General features: G+C 43.5%; 1 protein-coding gene across 15 annotated transcripts in view; it reads left to right on the top strand.

Annotated features, from left to right (window-relative positions):
• Positions 1-17770, top strand: part of RAP1GAP2 (RAP1 GTPase activating protein 2) — a 206957-nt gene that overhangs the window by 160323 nt on the left and 28864 nt on the right. For all 15 annotated transcript variants that reach the window (XR_002139499.2, XM_019755481.2, XM_019755478.2 and 12 more), the window contains 6 exons: positions 5386-5464; positions 6216-6269; positions 8565-8648; positions 11462-11562; positions 13797-13926; positions 16170-16325. Coding sequence is in view for 14 of the 15 variants with exons in the window: in XM_019755481.2 (XP_019611040.2) it covers positions 5386-5464; positions 6216-6269; positions 8565-8648; positions 11462-11562; positions 13797-13926; positions 16170-16325 (604 nt within the window). In the remaining variant the exon portion in view is untranslated. The remainder of the gene's footprint in view (positions 1-5385; positions 5465-6215; positions 6270-8564; positions 8649-11461; positions 11563-13796; positions 13927-16169; positions 16326-17770) is intronic.

The raw sequence follows: 17770 nt of genomic DNA, 5'->3' as shown, positions 1-17770 counted from the left end.
CCATGCTATTGGAAATTTTATTTGAAACAAATACCTTCCTAGGAAAGCATACATTACTACATTTAACACAAGACAAAAACCTGACCAGCTCAATCACTATGGAATAAATTTAAAAATTTTTCAAAGAATTATCTCTCCAAAAGTTTCTAGATTTAGATGGTTTGCAGGTTGTTATTTTAAACTCACAAGGAACAGATTTCATGCTATTTAAACTGTTCAAGAAAAAAAAAAAAGTATGGAAAGCTTCCCAATTAATTTAACAATGCTTAGAAGAGTCTCATGAAAAATATCAGACCAATGAAATGGAAAAAGAAAGAAAGAAAAATAGGAGCCAGTATTCCTTATGAAAATAGAAGTAAAGATTCTATACAAAATACCAGTTCTGCCAACTCAAATCTAAGCAGTCTATTAATAGAATAATTCACTATAGCCAAGAAAGAGTTACTTTAGGAATGCAAAAATGGTTAACATTAGGAATTTATTCATTCACTGTTTTTAAACCAAGGCTTAATAAATGCCAGACTTTCTCTAGGAGTAGGGATAATGTGAGGAATAAACTCTTGTTACCTGGCTATAGAAAGCATTCCATACATGTTAGATAGTCTTATTCCTACTCACCTTCTTCTGTGGATATGGATTATTATAGGCTAGTGAGGGGATCCAAAGATAGATGGTGTGGGAGAACTGAAAGAAGTTCAGAAGAGCTTGAATGTGGAGTGTGTGTCTGAATGTGTATATGTGTGAGTGTGTGTAAGGTTGAGAGGTCAGTCATGCTGGAAAGGTAAGAAAAGGCTAAATCATGTATGGGCTGTGTCTAGGAACGTAGATTTTATCCTATGAGCAATAGGAGAGCTCCTGAAAGGAGAGTGTCATGATCAGATTTGCACTGTAGATGTCATGGCGAGAGTAAGGAGATTGGCTTGGAGGGAAGGTAAAACCAGGAGCAGGGAGATGAGTCGAGAGACTGTTCTGATGAGACTGATGATTATCTAGGCCATCAGGTTGTATAATGTGAGTGGTGCCCCCAGAGCTGTGTTAACTGACAGCCTTGATGGGAACTGGAGTCAGGATGTCTTGTACTGAGGATAGAGAAAAATGGGTGGGAAAATTTTAAATACCCAGGGAAAACTGACATTAAGAAAGACAGCCAACAACATCAACAAATGAGAAATGCATTTACTGCTGATGAAATACAAATAATGACACACTTTCATTATGACTTAAATATATTTAATGTCCTCAAAAGATAAAGAATGAGTAACATCTATAAAAGGGATAATGAATTATGATACAATGAATGAATAAAAATGAATCAAGAATGGATACACATGGGTGTAAAAAGAAAACAATTGGAATTATTGGAAATAAAAAATAGTTGTTGAGATAAAAAACTTGATACATGGAATAAAATCTAATATAATCTGTTCACAGTCAAAGAGTGAATCTGTGAATTGGAAAATAGTCTCCAGGAATTCATCCAGAACACAGCATAGATATAGTGATGAATTACATGAAAAAGAAGATAAGCATATGAAAGAGAGGCCCAAGCATTTGTCGTAAAGGAGTTCAGGAAGGAGAGAATAGAGAAGCCAGTGGAGAAGAAATATCCAAAGAGAGAATGGCTGAGAATATTTCAGAATTGAAGAAAGAAAGCACCCACTATGGTGCTGAGCAAGATTTTAAAACAAAACAATACTTCTAGACACATGGAAGTAAAACATCAAAGACAAAGAGAAAAATTTAAAGCTACGTAAGGATAAAGACATTATCTGTGAAGTAACACCAACTAGGCTGAGAGCAAACTTCTTATCAGCCATGGGATGGAACAATAGCTTTAAAGTGTTGGAAGGAAGGAAGAAGGAAGGAAGGAAAGAAGGAAGGAAGGAAGGACGAATGAACTATTTTAACCTAAAATTCTATACCCAGAAAAACTATTCACAAAGACAAAATAAAACTGTTTTCAGACATTAGAAAAAAAAAAAAAAAAGAAGGGATTGTACCACTCACAGACTCTCTCTGAAAGAATTACTAAAGGATGTACTTAAGCCAGAAGAAAAGAGAAATCAAAAGAAAAGATGCAATTAAAAGTGACAAGAAATAGGTAAAATCTGTTGATAAATTTAATTATTGACTGGAAAAAAATAAGTAATTAAAGGAGGCTTGTGAACTAAATTTACAAACAAAGTAAGAAGGACGCTGGGAAGGGAAGAGTAGTTATTGTTTACCCTTCCCTCCTCAGGAGAGAGATATTAAGTAGTTTAGAATTTGTTGGAAAAATATCGTGTTTCCCTGAAAATAAGACCTAGCTAGACAATCAGCTCTAATGCATCTTTTGTAGCAAAAATTAATATAAGACCCGGTCTTATGTGATATTAGATAAGATGCAGTATTATATTATATTATGTTATACCTGGTCTTATATAATAACATATTATATAAGACCTGGTCTTCTATTATAGTAAAATAAGACTGGGTCTTGTATTAATTTTTGCTCCAAAAGATGCATTAGAGCTGATTGGTTAGGTCTTATTTTTGGGGAAACACGGTATATAAATATTTGTATTGGGAGTTATAGAAGTACACTCTGTAGCTCTTAAACTAGCAGAGGGATAAAAAGAGTATTTTAAAAAACTTAATTAAACTGGAGGTTGGAAAGGAGGAAAAAAAAAGGAAAGAAAACACAGGGTAATAGAAAACACCAAATGATAGAAATAATTCCAAATACATTATAACCACAATAAGTATAAATAGATTAAAGTACCCTATGAATATATCAGATCATCAGATTGGACTAAAATACAGCTGTATTCTGTTTATAAAAGAAAGACCTAAAGAAAAACTATGTGGAAAGATTTAAAATTAAGAAATGAAAAAAGGGATGCTAGGAAAATATTAATCAAGAAAGTGGATGTTGAACTATTAATACCACACAGAATAGAATTTCAGGGAAAAAAGCATTAAAAGGGATAAAGGGAACACTCCTTTGTAACTTGGCAACACTTCTTCCCATTCCCAATGTTTCCTGCTGGATGGGCGGGAACACGTCTGAGTAACAGCCCTGGCTCTCTCCACCTTCTCTCATAGGTGAATCTGGGAGCAAGAACTTGACATGTGTATCTGTGTTCCTTCCCTTTACCCTCTTGGAGCTAGCTGCCACGAGGGCTTCCCTCTGCTCTCCTGTACTAAAAGTGCCACCTGAGCAGACCCCACGAGAGGAGGCTTGCCTCCATGTAGCAGGGCCTGTGACTGGGTGGGGAATTCTGGGGTTTAGTGAAGAGATTTAGTTCATCTTCAGGCTAAGCTATGTGCTTCCTCTTGGCCTTCATCAGTAACACAGGAGTTATTTTGACTTCCCACTCTTAATTTTTCGTTTGTTGCTGAATTTGTTCATAACCTGGGCAGGGAAAGATGACCTCTACTGGACCCCCTCAGAGGCGTCAGCCTACATGATGATAAAGAGAACAGTCGTGACTGCCAGAAGATTGAGTAGTCACGAACTTGTGAACTTGTACTTAGTAACATAGCCTTGAATTTAGAAAAGGCAAAAACTGATAGGACATAAGCAATAGACAAACCTTTTGTTATAATGGGAGATTTCAATAACATCTCTCCTATACTGATGGACCAAGCAGACAAAAAATTGTGAAAATATAGATTTGACCAATTCAGTTAACAAATTTGATTTCCTACTATACTTTCCTGAACTCAACAAAAGAAAAAATATATTCTTTTCAAACCCACACTGAACATGAAAACCAAAGTGTGTATATTAAGTCAGTAAATTTCAAATAATTAATATCATACAGACTATGTTCCTTGAATATAAGGGAATTAAATTAGAACTCAACAATTAAAATACTGAAGGAAAAAACTCATACATTGGGAAAGTTAAAAGAAATCCTTTTAAATAACTCATGGGCGAAAGGGGGAACTCACAAAAGAACTGACAAAATATTTAGAACTAAATGACAATGAAAATACTACCTAGCAATGTGTGGGATGCAGTAAAGTGGTACTTAGAGAAAGATGTATAGTTTTAAATGCCGTAGTGAGAAAGAAGAAAGATTAATTGTGTAGGCATGTGGGTCAGGAAGTTAGAAAAAGAATAGTAGAAAAACTCAAAGAAAATAGAAGGAAGGAAATGAAAAAGACAAGAACAAGCTAGTGAAGTAGAAAGCAAAAATATTACGAACAAAGAAGAGAGACAATCAACAAAACCGAAAGCTATCTCTCTGAAAAGATTCACAGATAAACCCGCAGCAAGGGCTGATTAAGGAAAACAGAAAAGACAGTATTACAACGATGAAGGAAGGGAAACACAACTACAGATAGAGATGAAGTCCTAAGACAAGGCCCAAAACAACTTATGTCAATGCATTTGATGGATAATTTTGTAGATAAATATAAGATACCAAAATTGACTCAATAAGGGTAGAAAAACCTAAATATTCACCATTAAAGAACTGAATTGGTAGCCAAAGGTAACCTCCCACAAAACACAGCAGGCCCAGAGGTTTTACAGATGAGTTTTAGCAAACCTTTAAGGAACAGAAAATCCCTATGGTATCCCAAACTAGTTCAAAGGATGAGAAGCGCCCCAGCAATTTTATGAGGCTGGACTAATACCCTGATATCCAAACCTGACAAGGAAAGTATTAAAAAAAAAAGAAAAGAAAAAGGCCAGTGTTGCTATTGAACACAGATGTGTAACTCTAAATATTAACAAATTACATTCAGCAGGATATGAAAAAATAATACATAAGCAAGTGGAGTTTTACCCATGGAATGAAAAGATGGCTCAACAGAAATGTAATCCACCAGGTTAACAGATTAAAAACCATGATGATCTCAGCAGATGCAGAAAAGCATTCAGTAAAATTCAACACTTTCATGATGTGCTAAATGAATCGGGAACAGGCTAAATTTAGAGTCTTATGGTGAATCCCTTTTATGAAGCAACTTTCACCCCATTTATATTTTGAGTAAATCCAGGTTTTCAAATACTAGATTTTCTTTTCATAAAAATTTCGTTGTGAGAACCCAAATATATTCAGAAGCTGTGCCCAATTCTTTGGGAGAACACAAAAAACCCCACAAACAAACCAAAAAATACTGGTGAACTTGAAAGTGACTATTTGCTTTTCCCATATCCTGGTTTTAGTCAGCTTGACCAGGCAGGTTATTTAAGTATAGACCTCCCATGAGGTACCTGTGTAGGATTTCATTTTCCCACTGTTTGAGTGATGCCCAAAGCCTGGGTTGGTGAAACGAGACAGGTCTGCCCTGGGGAGACATGAAGCAAATGTCCCTGCTTTGCGGCCTGGCATGATCTCAGCTACCTTCCTCACTGACTCCATTTCTTGTCACTCTTTTCTCTTTTTGCAGATCCAAGGTGAAGACAGTGCATGAGCGGATTCCCTTGGCTGGACTGAGCAAGTTACCCAGCATCCCTCAGATTGCAAAGGTGAAAACCAACCCCTGAGAGAAGCTGACTTTCTCTTTTAGCCCAGGGCTGGCCTCTGGGGTAGGGGTGCAGGCTTGACTGGGGTGGGCTTTACCCTTGTGTAGAGGAAGGCCACTTGACCTTTTGTCTCTTGACTGCATGGAGGACCCTCTATCTTCCCGACACCTTCCCAGCTCATCCTTGCTGCTGAGGCTACTTGATGTAACCCATGGTCTCTGCCCCCAAGTTCACAGCGAGTTTAGGAGACAAGAGACATGGAAAGACAGGGCTGGATATGGAAAGTAGGACTTCAGAGGAGGAAGGGGAGGAGGTGGCCAGGCAGCCTTCATGGCAGAGGAGAGTTGGGCAGGACAGTCAGGCTGTTGGTCCAGATGGAGGACCCCTTCAGGTAAGGAGCCATCAGATGGTGGATGGGCCTGTGTCACTGCTGTGGGATACCGGGGACTTGGGAACTGAGCAAAGTGGGGTGAGAAGGATGGTCAGCTGGGCTGGGTTGGACCCACACTTTAGGAGTGGCAGTGCTGGGCAGAACTGTGCCCAATACCTGCGGTGGCCTCACTTCATTAGGAAACCCCAGGAAGTTTCGTTGACTTTCCTGGCCACACGTAAGTGAGCAGCAGAGCCGGATTCAGCCCGAGGCCTCCTGACCCTGCAGGTCAAGACCTCCCATACTGTTTCTGTCGTGGGCAGAGGAGCCCAGAAGCTCTCCAGGACATCGCCCCTGAACTGTGTGTTTCTCTCTCCCTCTTAGGCTTTCTGTGATGACGCAGTGGGGCTGAAATTCAGCCCTGTCCTGTACCCCAAGGTGAGGACCTTTCCCTCTTCCCTTACCTGGGGCTCTGTGGCTTGTTTAGCATGGATTTGCACCCCTGTGACTCTGAGGGAAGTTCTCTGCATCTTGGTGGGGTTTTATGGGGTCTCCATGGTAAACTTCCATGATTTTATTTCTAGCTGTGGAGCTGGTGGAGATATGGTCAGCCCTCGTGGAGGGTTGGGGGGTGGGCAGAAGGCAGAGAACTCCACTAAAATATAAAAGGCCAAACTGCAACTCCTCATTATCAGGGTTACCTCAGCCCTGAGGCCTTACAAGCCCCTGCCTGGCCCTGGTTCTCTGTTATTAGTTTCGTTAGGCTTGGCCTGATCTTGACCCCAGTTCTGATGTGGGCATGGGGGTGGGGTGCAGAGAGGAGCAATAATAACCAAACAAACTAACAAACCCACTCAGGAACAATTACGGCATGACAGGACTTAAATCACCCACGGACAGTGAATTGCTTCAGATTGGCCACAGGAAGAGACCCTGTGCACGAGCCAGCAGGGTCTAGAGGGAGAACATGGAAGCAGGGCTGTGTTTCTGAGCTTGTACTTGGGCCAACCCTGTGGCAGCTGAGGCTTGCTGGGGCTGGTTCAGTCCGTTCCCTGAGTCCCAGCTCAGACAACCAGGAACCACGAGGTACACTGTTTGGCGGGGAGGAGAGGCCCTGTCCTGGCTGGGCCATCCAGCACCCCCTGGAACAAATGCCTTCAATTCATGATTGGGCAGGACACTCTATCCCTACGCAGTGGCTGAGCTAATGGCAGGGTCCTCTCCTGCACAGAGAATGTGCCAGAGCCCTTCTTCTCTCATGCACCTCTTCTTAGCTCTCTGAGCATCTGTAGGCACTTACCAGTAATATGCTGCACTCCACTGAACATTTTCTATCATTCAGACTGCCCTCCTCTTTATAATTAAAGCTGAATTAGTGAGGTTTAACCAAACATTAAAACCCCATCATAAAGGCCTAACTTAACTACAAGTTTGGCAATTTTTGTTGTCAAATCATATCCACTGAGAGAACCGAACGATGCTCATTTGCATAGTTCTCTCTATAACTTGGAAAGCCTCCTGCGCTGGGAATAATGAAGGCACAGCTGTATTTTCATGTTTTCTATATTTGAAGGACAGCCTAGTCCAGCTGGGATGTTAATCGGGCTGAGACGTGTGTGTGTTTTTAAAATTCACAGAGTTTAGAACGTTCCTTGGAAGGTCTCCACGGCTGGGCGCCTCTTCTCTGGTGGGGCAGCTGCTCTGCTCCTTTGACTCATCCAGGCAGGAGTGGGAGGCTCCCTCCGGGTCAGCCAGCAGTGCTGTTCCAGCGGGAGCTGGGAAAGGGTCCATTTCCTCAGGCAGCTGAGAGATGTCATGGGTGGCTACCTGACACGGGCCGCGTATTCCGGGCGACAAGTCGTGCCTGGGTTGTTCTTTTGGTAGGATAACACGAGGTCAGATCATTCCTTTTTATTGCAGAGGATACTCCCATAGTACCCACATCTTCTCTTTCCCAATGAGCTTGTTCCTCTATGAACTTTTGGGGGGTTACGTAGATGATGACGATGATGATGAGAATAGCTGCTCTGGGGGTCAACCACACATTTCCACTTAATGAATGAGGAAACTGAGGCCCAGAGAAGTTCAATGGTTCACTTGAAACTACACAGGTAAAAGCAGCCGACTCAAAATTAGAGTTTAGTGTTTCTGACCCCCGGACACCAACTCTCTGAAGTGCAATAGAAAATTAGATAGAACCAGGGGTTGGGTGTTGTTCTTTTTCTTTGCATGTTGTCTTAGGGTGCGTCCCTTCTTACTGTGGTCTCCTTGTAGACCTCTCATGTATGGATAAGGGGGATTAAAGTCTGGGCAGGAGCAGTGCCTTGTGCAAGTGACATTGCTGATGACAGGTGGAATTAGAGCTAGTGTCATTGTCACTTGTCCATTTTGGGGTCCTGGCTTCACTTTTTACACCACAGATAAAACAGTGGGGGTGAAGTCAGCTCCCTGGATCTCCTTGTGTGTCCAAGCCCTGGCTGGCCCGTCTGGATGGGAATGGAAGGGGTGAGCCAGAGGTGTGGTTACTGGTGGGGGACACCCAGGTGTTGAGAACTAGCAAAGACCTTTAGAGTTGCATCCTGAGCGTCTACTTCCGACTTTACCCTTTCTCCTTTTCCATACGTGTGGATGTCTCGTGTCAGGGGGGCACATTCTTCACCAAAATGGGTGCTTCCCCTTCCACTTGCCTCCACGTTAATAAACAATCTGACTTTTTGTTCCTACATTCTCCAGGCCTCCCAAATGATTGTGTCGTATGACGAGCACGATGTCAAGAATACCTTCAAATTTGGGGTCATTTATCAGAAAGCCAGGCAGGTAAGCACCACGAATTCATACTGGTCACTATATCTTGTGGTTTATCACCAGGGACTCTTTTTTCCCCCTCCCTCAAGCATAGGAACCCTGCACTAGGTTCTTCTGTATTCTGAATGCATGACCACATTTCAAATATGCATTAGACTGGAGGTAGCAGAATCTTTAAGGTAGGCTACGAAGAAAGGCCTACAAAGCCTTTGAATGGTAATGCAGTTTTCCATACAGTAACTTCTAATTCTTGCTGACTGCCTCAGCTTATGTTTATCTATGGGCTGTCTGCACAAGACAAATCAGACTATCAGACCAGGTAGAGGGAATGGATTAGCGCAAGCTGCTCTCTCCTTGCCCACCCTCCTCCCAGCTGGGAATAGCTTTCTTGACCTAGATTTCACTAGTGTGCTCGAGCCAATTGTGTGCATCTCTTCCCAAATCTGTGTTCAGCAACTTCATGTTTGTAGCTTGAAATCAACCAGCCAAGGGAGAAGTATTTACACCACGGAAATCAGGCATCACCAGGATTGGTTGTTAAACAATGTACCCGTCTCACCCTCCTCGGTCTCTTATAGCACTTACATGCTGCTTTGGAGCTAGTTGGCCAAATCATGTTTCTCAACGTGTGTTCCATGAGACACCAGTCTGGTGAGGTCCTCTGTGAAAAATGACTTGGAGGGTCTTCCGTTATATAGGAATATTTTAAAGGCTGTTACCCAAGTAAAGAACCCCCCCCCCACAAGTAAAGAACTCTGTCACTTTGTTGAACTTAGTATTTCCCATACTTATTTGACCACAAACTTCCCATTTTTCCTACCATGAATGTTCACTGCTATCCTGAGATGTGGCCTGATGAACAGATTAATGTTTCCTAGGTTTTATGAAAAGAGGTTCCACACCCATTTCATCTTTGTATCATCTAAGATCCTAGCATGATGACTTTATATAATCACACTCATAATTTTTTGTTATGTGAATTAATGAATGAATAAAAAGTTGGGCCCTGTTAATGGAAGGTCTGTCGATAGCTTTCAGTATTATCTGTGCTTTTTTTTTCTTTTCTGGCGCATGATGTTGTCTCTCTTGGCTAGATGATAGCTAACTTCCTCGTCTGAAGATATTAGACCACAAGACACATGTGATCACTGACAAACACTCTAATTAAGTGAAGAGTTGAGGAGCTGAAAGATCAACCCAGATAAATCTTATAATTTAAGGGAGATTATTCAGGTAGCTGCTCTGATGATTTTCACATAATTGTATTTTTATTTTGTACAACTCTACTAACATAACCCACCTAATTAAAGTTCTTTCCTTGTGAAATTTACCAAAGCAGATTTCATAAGGCGATTACAATCCAATGTTCCAGCAAAGTTATAATTACCGACCATTAACCATCCACCTCTGAGAAGGAGTCTCTCTGTTGTTGATGTACCTGATGCTGCTGAGGCAAGATGGGGGCGTGCAGGGAGATAAAAGTCTTTTTTTGAAAAAAACCAACCAGGCAGATTGTTGTTTTGCAAACCTATAGCCAGGGAACATTTAATATGAACATTTGTTGCATGAAATCCCTATGCTGGTTTCAGGACATAAATAAACCCCATCTAACTCTCCTGTTAAGATAGCGGACTGTTGACTATTTTCTAATTGGAGTATTTTTTACTGTTAAGTTAAATTTTTTTAAATAATAACTTTATTGAGGTATAACACACATACCATAGAATTTACAATGGTATGTGAATTATGTCTCAATAAAGTGTACAATTCAGTGGCTTATAGTATATTCACAGAGTTGTGCAACTCTCACCACTATCTAAGTCCAGAACATTTTCGTCACCCTCAAAAGAAATTCTATCTCATGAGCAGTCACTCTCCATTACTACTCTCTCTAGCTCCTGTCAACCACAGATCTGCCTTCTGTCTCTGGATTAGCCTGCTCTGGACATTTAACATGAATGAATCGTAAATATGTGGCCCTTTGTGTCTAGTGTCTTTCACCAAGTATACTGTTTTCAAAGTTCATCCATATAGTAGCATGTGTCAGTACTTCATTCCTTTTTATGACTGAATAATGTTGCATTGTATGGATACACCACATTTTGTTTATCCATTTGTCAGTTGATGGACATTTTGGTTATTTCCACTTTGGGGCTATTATAAAGAATGTTGCTATTAACATTCATGCACAAGTTTTTGTGTAGACTTATGTTTTTATTACTCTTGGGTATATTCTTAGGAGCAGAATTGCTGGGTCCTATGGTAACTCTGTGCTTAGCCTTTTGAAGAACTGCCAGAATATTTTCCAAAGTGATGGCACCATTTTATATTCCTACCAGCAGTGTTTGTGGGTTCTGATTTTTCCACATTCTAATCAACACTTGTTGTCTTTTTGATTCTAGCCATCCAGCGGGTGTGAAGTGCTATCTCATTGTGGTTTTGATTACTATTGAATTTTAAGAGTTCTTTATGTAGTCTAGATAAGTCTTTATGTAGTCCTTTGTCAGAAGTCCAACTATTAATTTTTCATTCATGGATTGTGTTTTTGGTATCAAGTCTAAGAACTCTTTGCTTCAGCTTTGCTTTTTGTACTAACCAGCAGCCTTTGTTCAAAGAGAACGTCCTCATTAACTAGCCCCCAAAATCCATCTCTGTTGAATGAGCCTCAGTCCTTCCTCCTCTTGAGGACAGAGCCACTGGATGGTGACTGTGGTGGGGGATAGGGAGAAAGGAAGAAAGGGACCAGGTATCGGGACCACCACATTCCTTCCCCTGGCACCAGGAAGACTTTTCTAATTCCTACCTTGATCCTGTTTCACTTCCAGACCCAGGAGGAGGAGCTGTTTGGGAACAATGAAGAGAGCCCAGCTTTCAAGGAGTTCTTGGACCAGCTGGGAGACACGATCACGCTGCAGGACTTCAAAGGGTGGGTTTTAGCCAAGTGAAGGCTCCATAGGTGAGGCTCTAGAGGAAGGGCAAGGGGTGACAGCTGAGTTTCAGGGAGGGCATGTGAGAATTAAATACATATGAAAAACATGGGATTGTTTTTCAGCAAATGATCAACACTCATTCCTAAGGAAACGGTGGTCCCAGGGATAATCCATTCTGGCAGGTTATCTGAAAGGCATTGACATCTGGCCTTAGGATGCGCGGTGAGATTGCTGCACTTCAGATTTGCCTTCCTAATTACATTTGGCTCAGACTGAGAGTGAAGTGAATCCACCTTCCCTATCACTCACCTGCCAGGCAATCAGGAAAGAGGGCCCTTTGCAGTTTGGGGGGGAAACGATCCATTTTAGATCATGCACAAAAAGAAAGGATAATTAGGAGTTGGTGGAAATACAATAATTTGCCTGGCAGGAATCTATGCAATAGTCTACTATGTTTCTTTCAATTATCCATAAGAAAGGATATCCAGCTATTACTTAGAAAACTCTGGCCCTTGATTTTCCTTGGCAAAGACAACATTTGGGAAGGGCCTTCAGACCGGGCCAGCCTGTTCTATGCTTCGTGGCTGGCACACGGCTGAGCCCTCAAATTAATAGGCTCTCCTAATGTATGAAAGCACCTGGCTCCGTGCCTAACAGGTACCCTGTTTCCCCGAAAATAAGACCTAGTCGGACAGTCAGCTCTAATGCGTCTTTTGGAGCAAAAATTAATATAAGACCCAGTCTTATTTTTACTATGTTATAAGACCGGGTCTTATATTAATTTTTGCTCCAAAAGACGCATTAAAGCTGATTGTCCGGCTAGGTCTTATTTTCAGGGAAACACGGTGGTAGGTGTTCAGTAATTACTTCCTTCCTCTGCTTCCTTCTCTCCTCTTCTTCCGTCTCCCTTTTTCCTCCTCTTCCTCCATCTTTCTCTCCTTCAAGGTCATCATTACTGTCTGCAGTCAATAACAGATGGGTTACAATCTCACCTCCGTCCCTTATTAGCTCTATAACTTTGGACGAGTGACTTAACCTCTGCAAGCCTCAGTTTCCTTATCTGTGAAAAGGGAGATAAAGGCAGTACCAACCCCAGAGGTTGTTTGGGGATTAAAATGCACATGAAGTGCTTAAGCTAGTGCTGTGCTTTGAGGAAACACTGGGAGTCGTTATTGTTATTGTTCTTATTATATTACCTTCCACTGACTCTCAGATGCCGTCTTTATAAGATGCATCCTGATTTCAGAGATGTTAAAATGTGAAAAAATGTGTCTTAGGATAAGTGAAATAAAGTATATTAAAACCAGGAAGGACCCCAGAGATCACGTCATCCTATCCCTTTATTTTATAGAGAAAAGAAACTGAGGCCTAGTGAGATTAAGTGATGTGTCCAAGGTCATGTGCTGACATAGGGGCAGAAGCAGGTCTAGAACCTGGAGCATCTGACTCCTGCCCCTTCGTGCTTTTTGCTATGCCAGGCTGAGCACATTTTCTGGCTCGTATTACAGTGCTTGGGGGAACTGATATCCAGGGTCTATTTTATTTCATTTTCTTAAAGGAACCCGCATCCTCCTTCCACGGCCAGTGGCCCTGTTTCCGTAAAGGAAGAAGGGGCAGCTCCTAGAAGCCCACCCGGTTCCTTAGTACTGTTCTTCCTTGTCTGTGAGGAGATAGCCAGAGACCTCGTCGGACACCTCCAGGCTGGGTGCTGCTGTGGTTGGGTCTCTAATCAGGGACTGGCTGAGTAGAAGTCAAGCATCTGTCACCTCTTCAGGCCGACTCCAGATTCCCACTTGGGGCTCGCCACCATCCAGCACGATGGCCAGTTGCCCTGGCTCTGGGCTGAGGACTTAGACATGACCTTGCAGAGAGCAAAGGCTCATGCCCAGCCGTGGGGGCCCCTGGTACCTGGGGTGGCATTTGTCTGTGATTGTGGGTGGATGACCCCCCTTTCCACATGACCCTGTGGTGTGGAGGGGACACAGCCACAGCTTGAAATGGAGGTTCTGCCTTTGTCTTTTAAATACGGGTTTATGGTTAGAACGTCAGGGCTCGTCTGCTCAGAGGAGGAGATCTACCCGGTTTCCACGCATCTCAGTCTCTCAGCCTTCAATTCTCCGCGTCTTCTCATTCGTTCTCCTACCCCCGTGTCCTTAGGGAAGGTTGCACCCAGTTGCCTCCTCACCCTCACTTTCTTTCTCTGGCACTTGCCCTGTTGTTTTACTGACAGTTTCCGAGGAGGCCTGGATGTGACCCACGGACAGACGGGAGTGGAATCAGTGTACACGGCATTCCGGGACAGGGAGATCATGTTTCACGTCTCCACAAAGCTGCCGTTTACTGAGGGTGACGCCCAGCAGGTAACCTGGGTCAGGAGGGCTGTGGGAGCCCCGGGGCGTGTGAGGTGAAAGCCTGCTTCTGGTCCATCTACCTGAGGGACTGCGCTCCCCCACCCCCATTTTCATAATCAAGAGGCCAGTCTGTTCAGCTGTGTTCTTCTCGTCAAAGCCTGTTCTATTGTGTTATTTTGCCAAGGCCACACGTCAGAAGCCGGGTGCAGGAAGCAGTACAGGGCTCGTGGACTGATGGGGAAACTGCAGCTCAACGTGGTTAAAAGACTGTTTACTAGTTGATTAGGGGCAGAGCTGGGAGCAGAGCCCGGGTGCCCTGGTCATGTAGGGTGGTGGTGAAGAGCAGTATATGATGGAGTCTGCAGATGTCAGCTTGAAGCCAGTTCTGCACTTAGGAAGGGGTATGTGACCCTGGGCAAGCCGGTTAACCTTGTGGCCTCACTTTTCTCATCTGTAAAATGGGCATAACACCCTGTATGTCAGAGGGCTATTGTGGGGATCTGACTGTGGTTCATATGGTTCTGAATGTAGGGCTTAGTACGATGCCCGGCTTGTGGCAGGCTTCCTATGTAACAGCTGTTCACTGTCCAGGCCATTAGGCATTTGCCCTCGCTCCTGCCCCAGTGATGTAAAGCTGGTTATTGCATGAGACAATCCCCACCTTCCAGCTTTTTTAGTCTCCTGTCCTCATCTCACCTGCCTGCACGCAGGAATTCAGCCTCTGCCTCAACCAGGGAACCCTGGATGAGACCTCCACTTCCAGGGTTTTCCTGCTCGCCCTCTCATTTGCTGCTTCTGACAGCTGTGTGTACCCAGGGATGGCCTGGCATTTTTTCTCTTTGCGCCCTAATGCCAGCAGTTGATTTCCTGGCTGTTGCATCATTTGCCTCATCCCACTCTTTATGGCCCTCTCAGTCTCTAGGAAAATAATAAATGAAAGTAGGCCTTTTACCAGACTCTGACCCATGCATTTCTGAGCAGGGAGTTGGGAGGGAGCACAGATGTGATATTGTAAACATAGTGCCTGTCTTTGGAAAAAAGGAAGTTGGCAAATGAGACTGTGATTTGGCTCTAAAATAACTACTGAATGTTCCAGAAACAAATGGGAGCAGGACTCCTTTTGTATCCAAAGGAGGTTTTCTCTCAGTGTTTTACCTTCAGTCTCTGTTCCCTCACGGCCCCCCTTACCCCCTACCCAGCCGGCGACTGAGGGCTATTCTGTGCCTAGCTCTCTTTTAGTCTCACCTGTGTTAAGTGGGAAGGACGCAGAGCTTGGCTCTCGGCAGGACTGAGTAAATATTAATTTTCTCTTCCAAGAAATGGGATGATGTGTGTAGAATAAGTGAGAAAATTTGTGTAAAAGTGACCAGTATGGGGCTCAGTATATAGCAGGTCCTCAATAAATGAGAAATTCAAAGTGAAATATAGCACCTGCATGCAGTAGGTGCTTAATAAAGGAACAAATGCATGTGTAAACACCTAGACAGGACTTGGTACACAGGAGGGCTTTATGTTTGCAATCATGCATGTGAACAGCCCAGCATGGTTCCTGACACACAGTAGGTGCTTGGTGATGGAGATCGCCTGTGAAAACACCGGGCACAGTTTGGGATACTGAATGGGGTTGGATTTCTCTCTCCCCCATGACCTCCACCAAGCCAGATTGCCCATGTTTCTCTAAGCATGGCTCATCTCCCCTTTGGTATAGAATTATCTGGCGCCTCATCCCTGCTCATCCACATGTCCATCAAGTCCCCCCCATCTCTTCTTCCAGGAAGCCTTCTCAGATTACCATCAGACCTCTAACTTTGCCCTCTTCTCTGCCCCCGTAGTGTTAGGCATTTGTGTGCAGGAGCTGATTTAGCACTTGCTGGCTAGTGGCTTTGTTTGTGTTCTCAGGTGGCTTCATCTGTGTTTGTGTCTCTTCTGTATCAATTACAGACTCTACCAGGCCAAAACCCAGCCCTCATCTTTTAACTCTTTTCCCCGAGTCCCGAGTCAGGGCTCTGCATGCTGTAGAGCTCAGTAAGATGCTTGCTAACCTCTACCTAACAACTTGGGCATCTTCCTAACTTTTTTTTTCTTTTTTGATGGCTTCTAAAGATTGAAAGAAAAAGCTCCCTGGAGAGCTAAGTCTCCGAGTTGCAGGGTTTACATATAAAGATAGAATAATGTGGAATTTCCTGTATAGATCTATTCTGCTTTCCGGATGTTCCTAACTGGCTTATGACAATGGACCACTTTTTCTTTAGCTCCAGAGAAAGAGACACATTGGGAATGACATCGTGGCCATCATCTTCCAAGAAGAAAACACACCATTTGTCCCCGATATGATTGCCTCCAACTTTTTACATGCCTACATTGTGGTGCAGGTTGAGAGCCCGGGCACAGAGACCACATCCTACAAGGTAAGGAGAAAGTCTCAGAGGATGTCCAGGCACCTCACCACACTTTATGGATTCAATCAGTGATATCAAGGAACGCCAGTTCTCAATGGCTCCCCGGCCGTTCTCCAAAATGGCACTCCTAGTTTTGGTGTGATCAATTTTCCATGGTTCTCAGGTTTCTGGGATTTGGGAGCTCAACTCTTGGTGGAGAACACCTTCTGAGGTCATCTCATCCACCTGGCTTCCTCCAGGCTCGATGACATCTAACTCCAGGATTGAGAAGCCCCGGTGCCCCTATTTGGAATCTCGTAATGCCATTCTCTAGAGCAGGGGTGTCCAAACTGCGGCCCACGGGCCAACTGCGGCCCCGCGATCCATTGTTAATTGGCCCGCAGCAAATTCCAAAAATATATTTAGTTTACTTAAATAAACCAGGTGAGGCAATACGTACTTCACCTTGAGTGAGTGGCCCGGCTGTTTGTGTATTTTACCGCATATGGCCCTTGGTGAAAAACGTTGAAAAAAGTTTGGGCACCCCGCTCTAGAGTAAGGCAGAGCCAGAGGAGAGCAAGAAAAAGTAGAGAGGACTGTCAGGAAGGGAAGAAAGGAAAGAAAGAAAACGGAGACATGTTTATGGTGAGAAGGGTGGAGAGCGGGGGCCTGGTAGACCCAGGGCACTGGGTAGGCCCTCTGGTTTAGCTGTTCTGGAATAAATGATTGATCTTAATTTGAAGACTCTCAGGGGTTGTGAGTCTCCCTGGGTCTCAGCCTCCTGACCTATGAGTGGCTCAAAATCCTCACACATGCACACGAACCTATCATCCTCAGCCGCCCTTACCCTGCCCGCTCCTGGTGGCTGTGTCACTAACCCTCTCCCCTCCTCTTCATGAGAAACCTCGTGGACAACAGCTTCTCTATATTACAGTGGGGCTGGGGGAGGGGGGCCTGGGGCCCAGGGGAGATAGGCCGAGGCAGGGTTTTTAAGGTGGACGTTAGATAGCCTTTGAACTGCCTGCAGATACGCGCAGGATGTTGAGTTTATGTGCTCCTTTGCATTTTCTGGGGAGAGAGGCCATAGCTCAGGTTCTCAGAGGGCTGCCTGCTCCCCAAAATGGTAAGAACCTCTGTTACAGGGAGAGGGAAAAAGAGCTTGTCCTTGCTAATAGGAAACCCTGAGGCCTGCAAATGTTTCCTATTTAATAACTTAGGTTAGTGCTGCTTCCTGGGGTTCACGAAGCCATAGTAGTTCATGGGCATCTTCATGAAGGAGCAATTTTGCTTGAAGATTTGGGGAAATGATGTTACATAATGGTTATATCAGTACAAAGCCGGATAGATATATTATTCATGTCTGCAAAATTCATATCAATTTTAAATCCAAATATGAGATTTCAAACAAACAAAACAAAACAAATCCCCCCACAAAACCCACACGTCTCTCCTGTTGAGGAGATGATTCCTTTCCA

Source organism: Rhinolophus sinicus, linkage group LG15 (assembly GCF_036562045.2).
Source record: "Rhinolophus sinicus isolate RSC01 linkage group LG15, ASM3656204v1, whole genome shotgun sequence".
In the NCBI taxonomy this organism is placed as follows: domain Eukaryota; kingdom Metazoa; phylum Chordata; class Mammalia; order Chiroptera; family Rhinolophidae; genus Rhinolophus; species Rhinolophus sinicus.
Note: the sequence above shows the minus strand (reverse complement) of the source record. Positions and strands in the feature narration are given on the sequence as shown.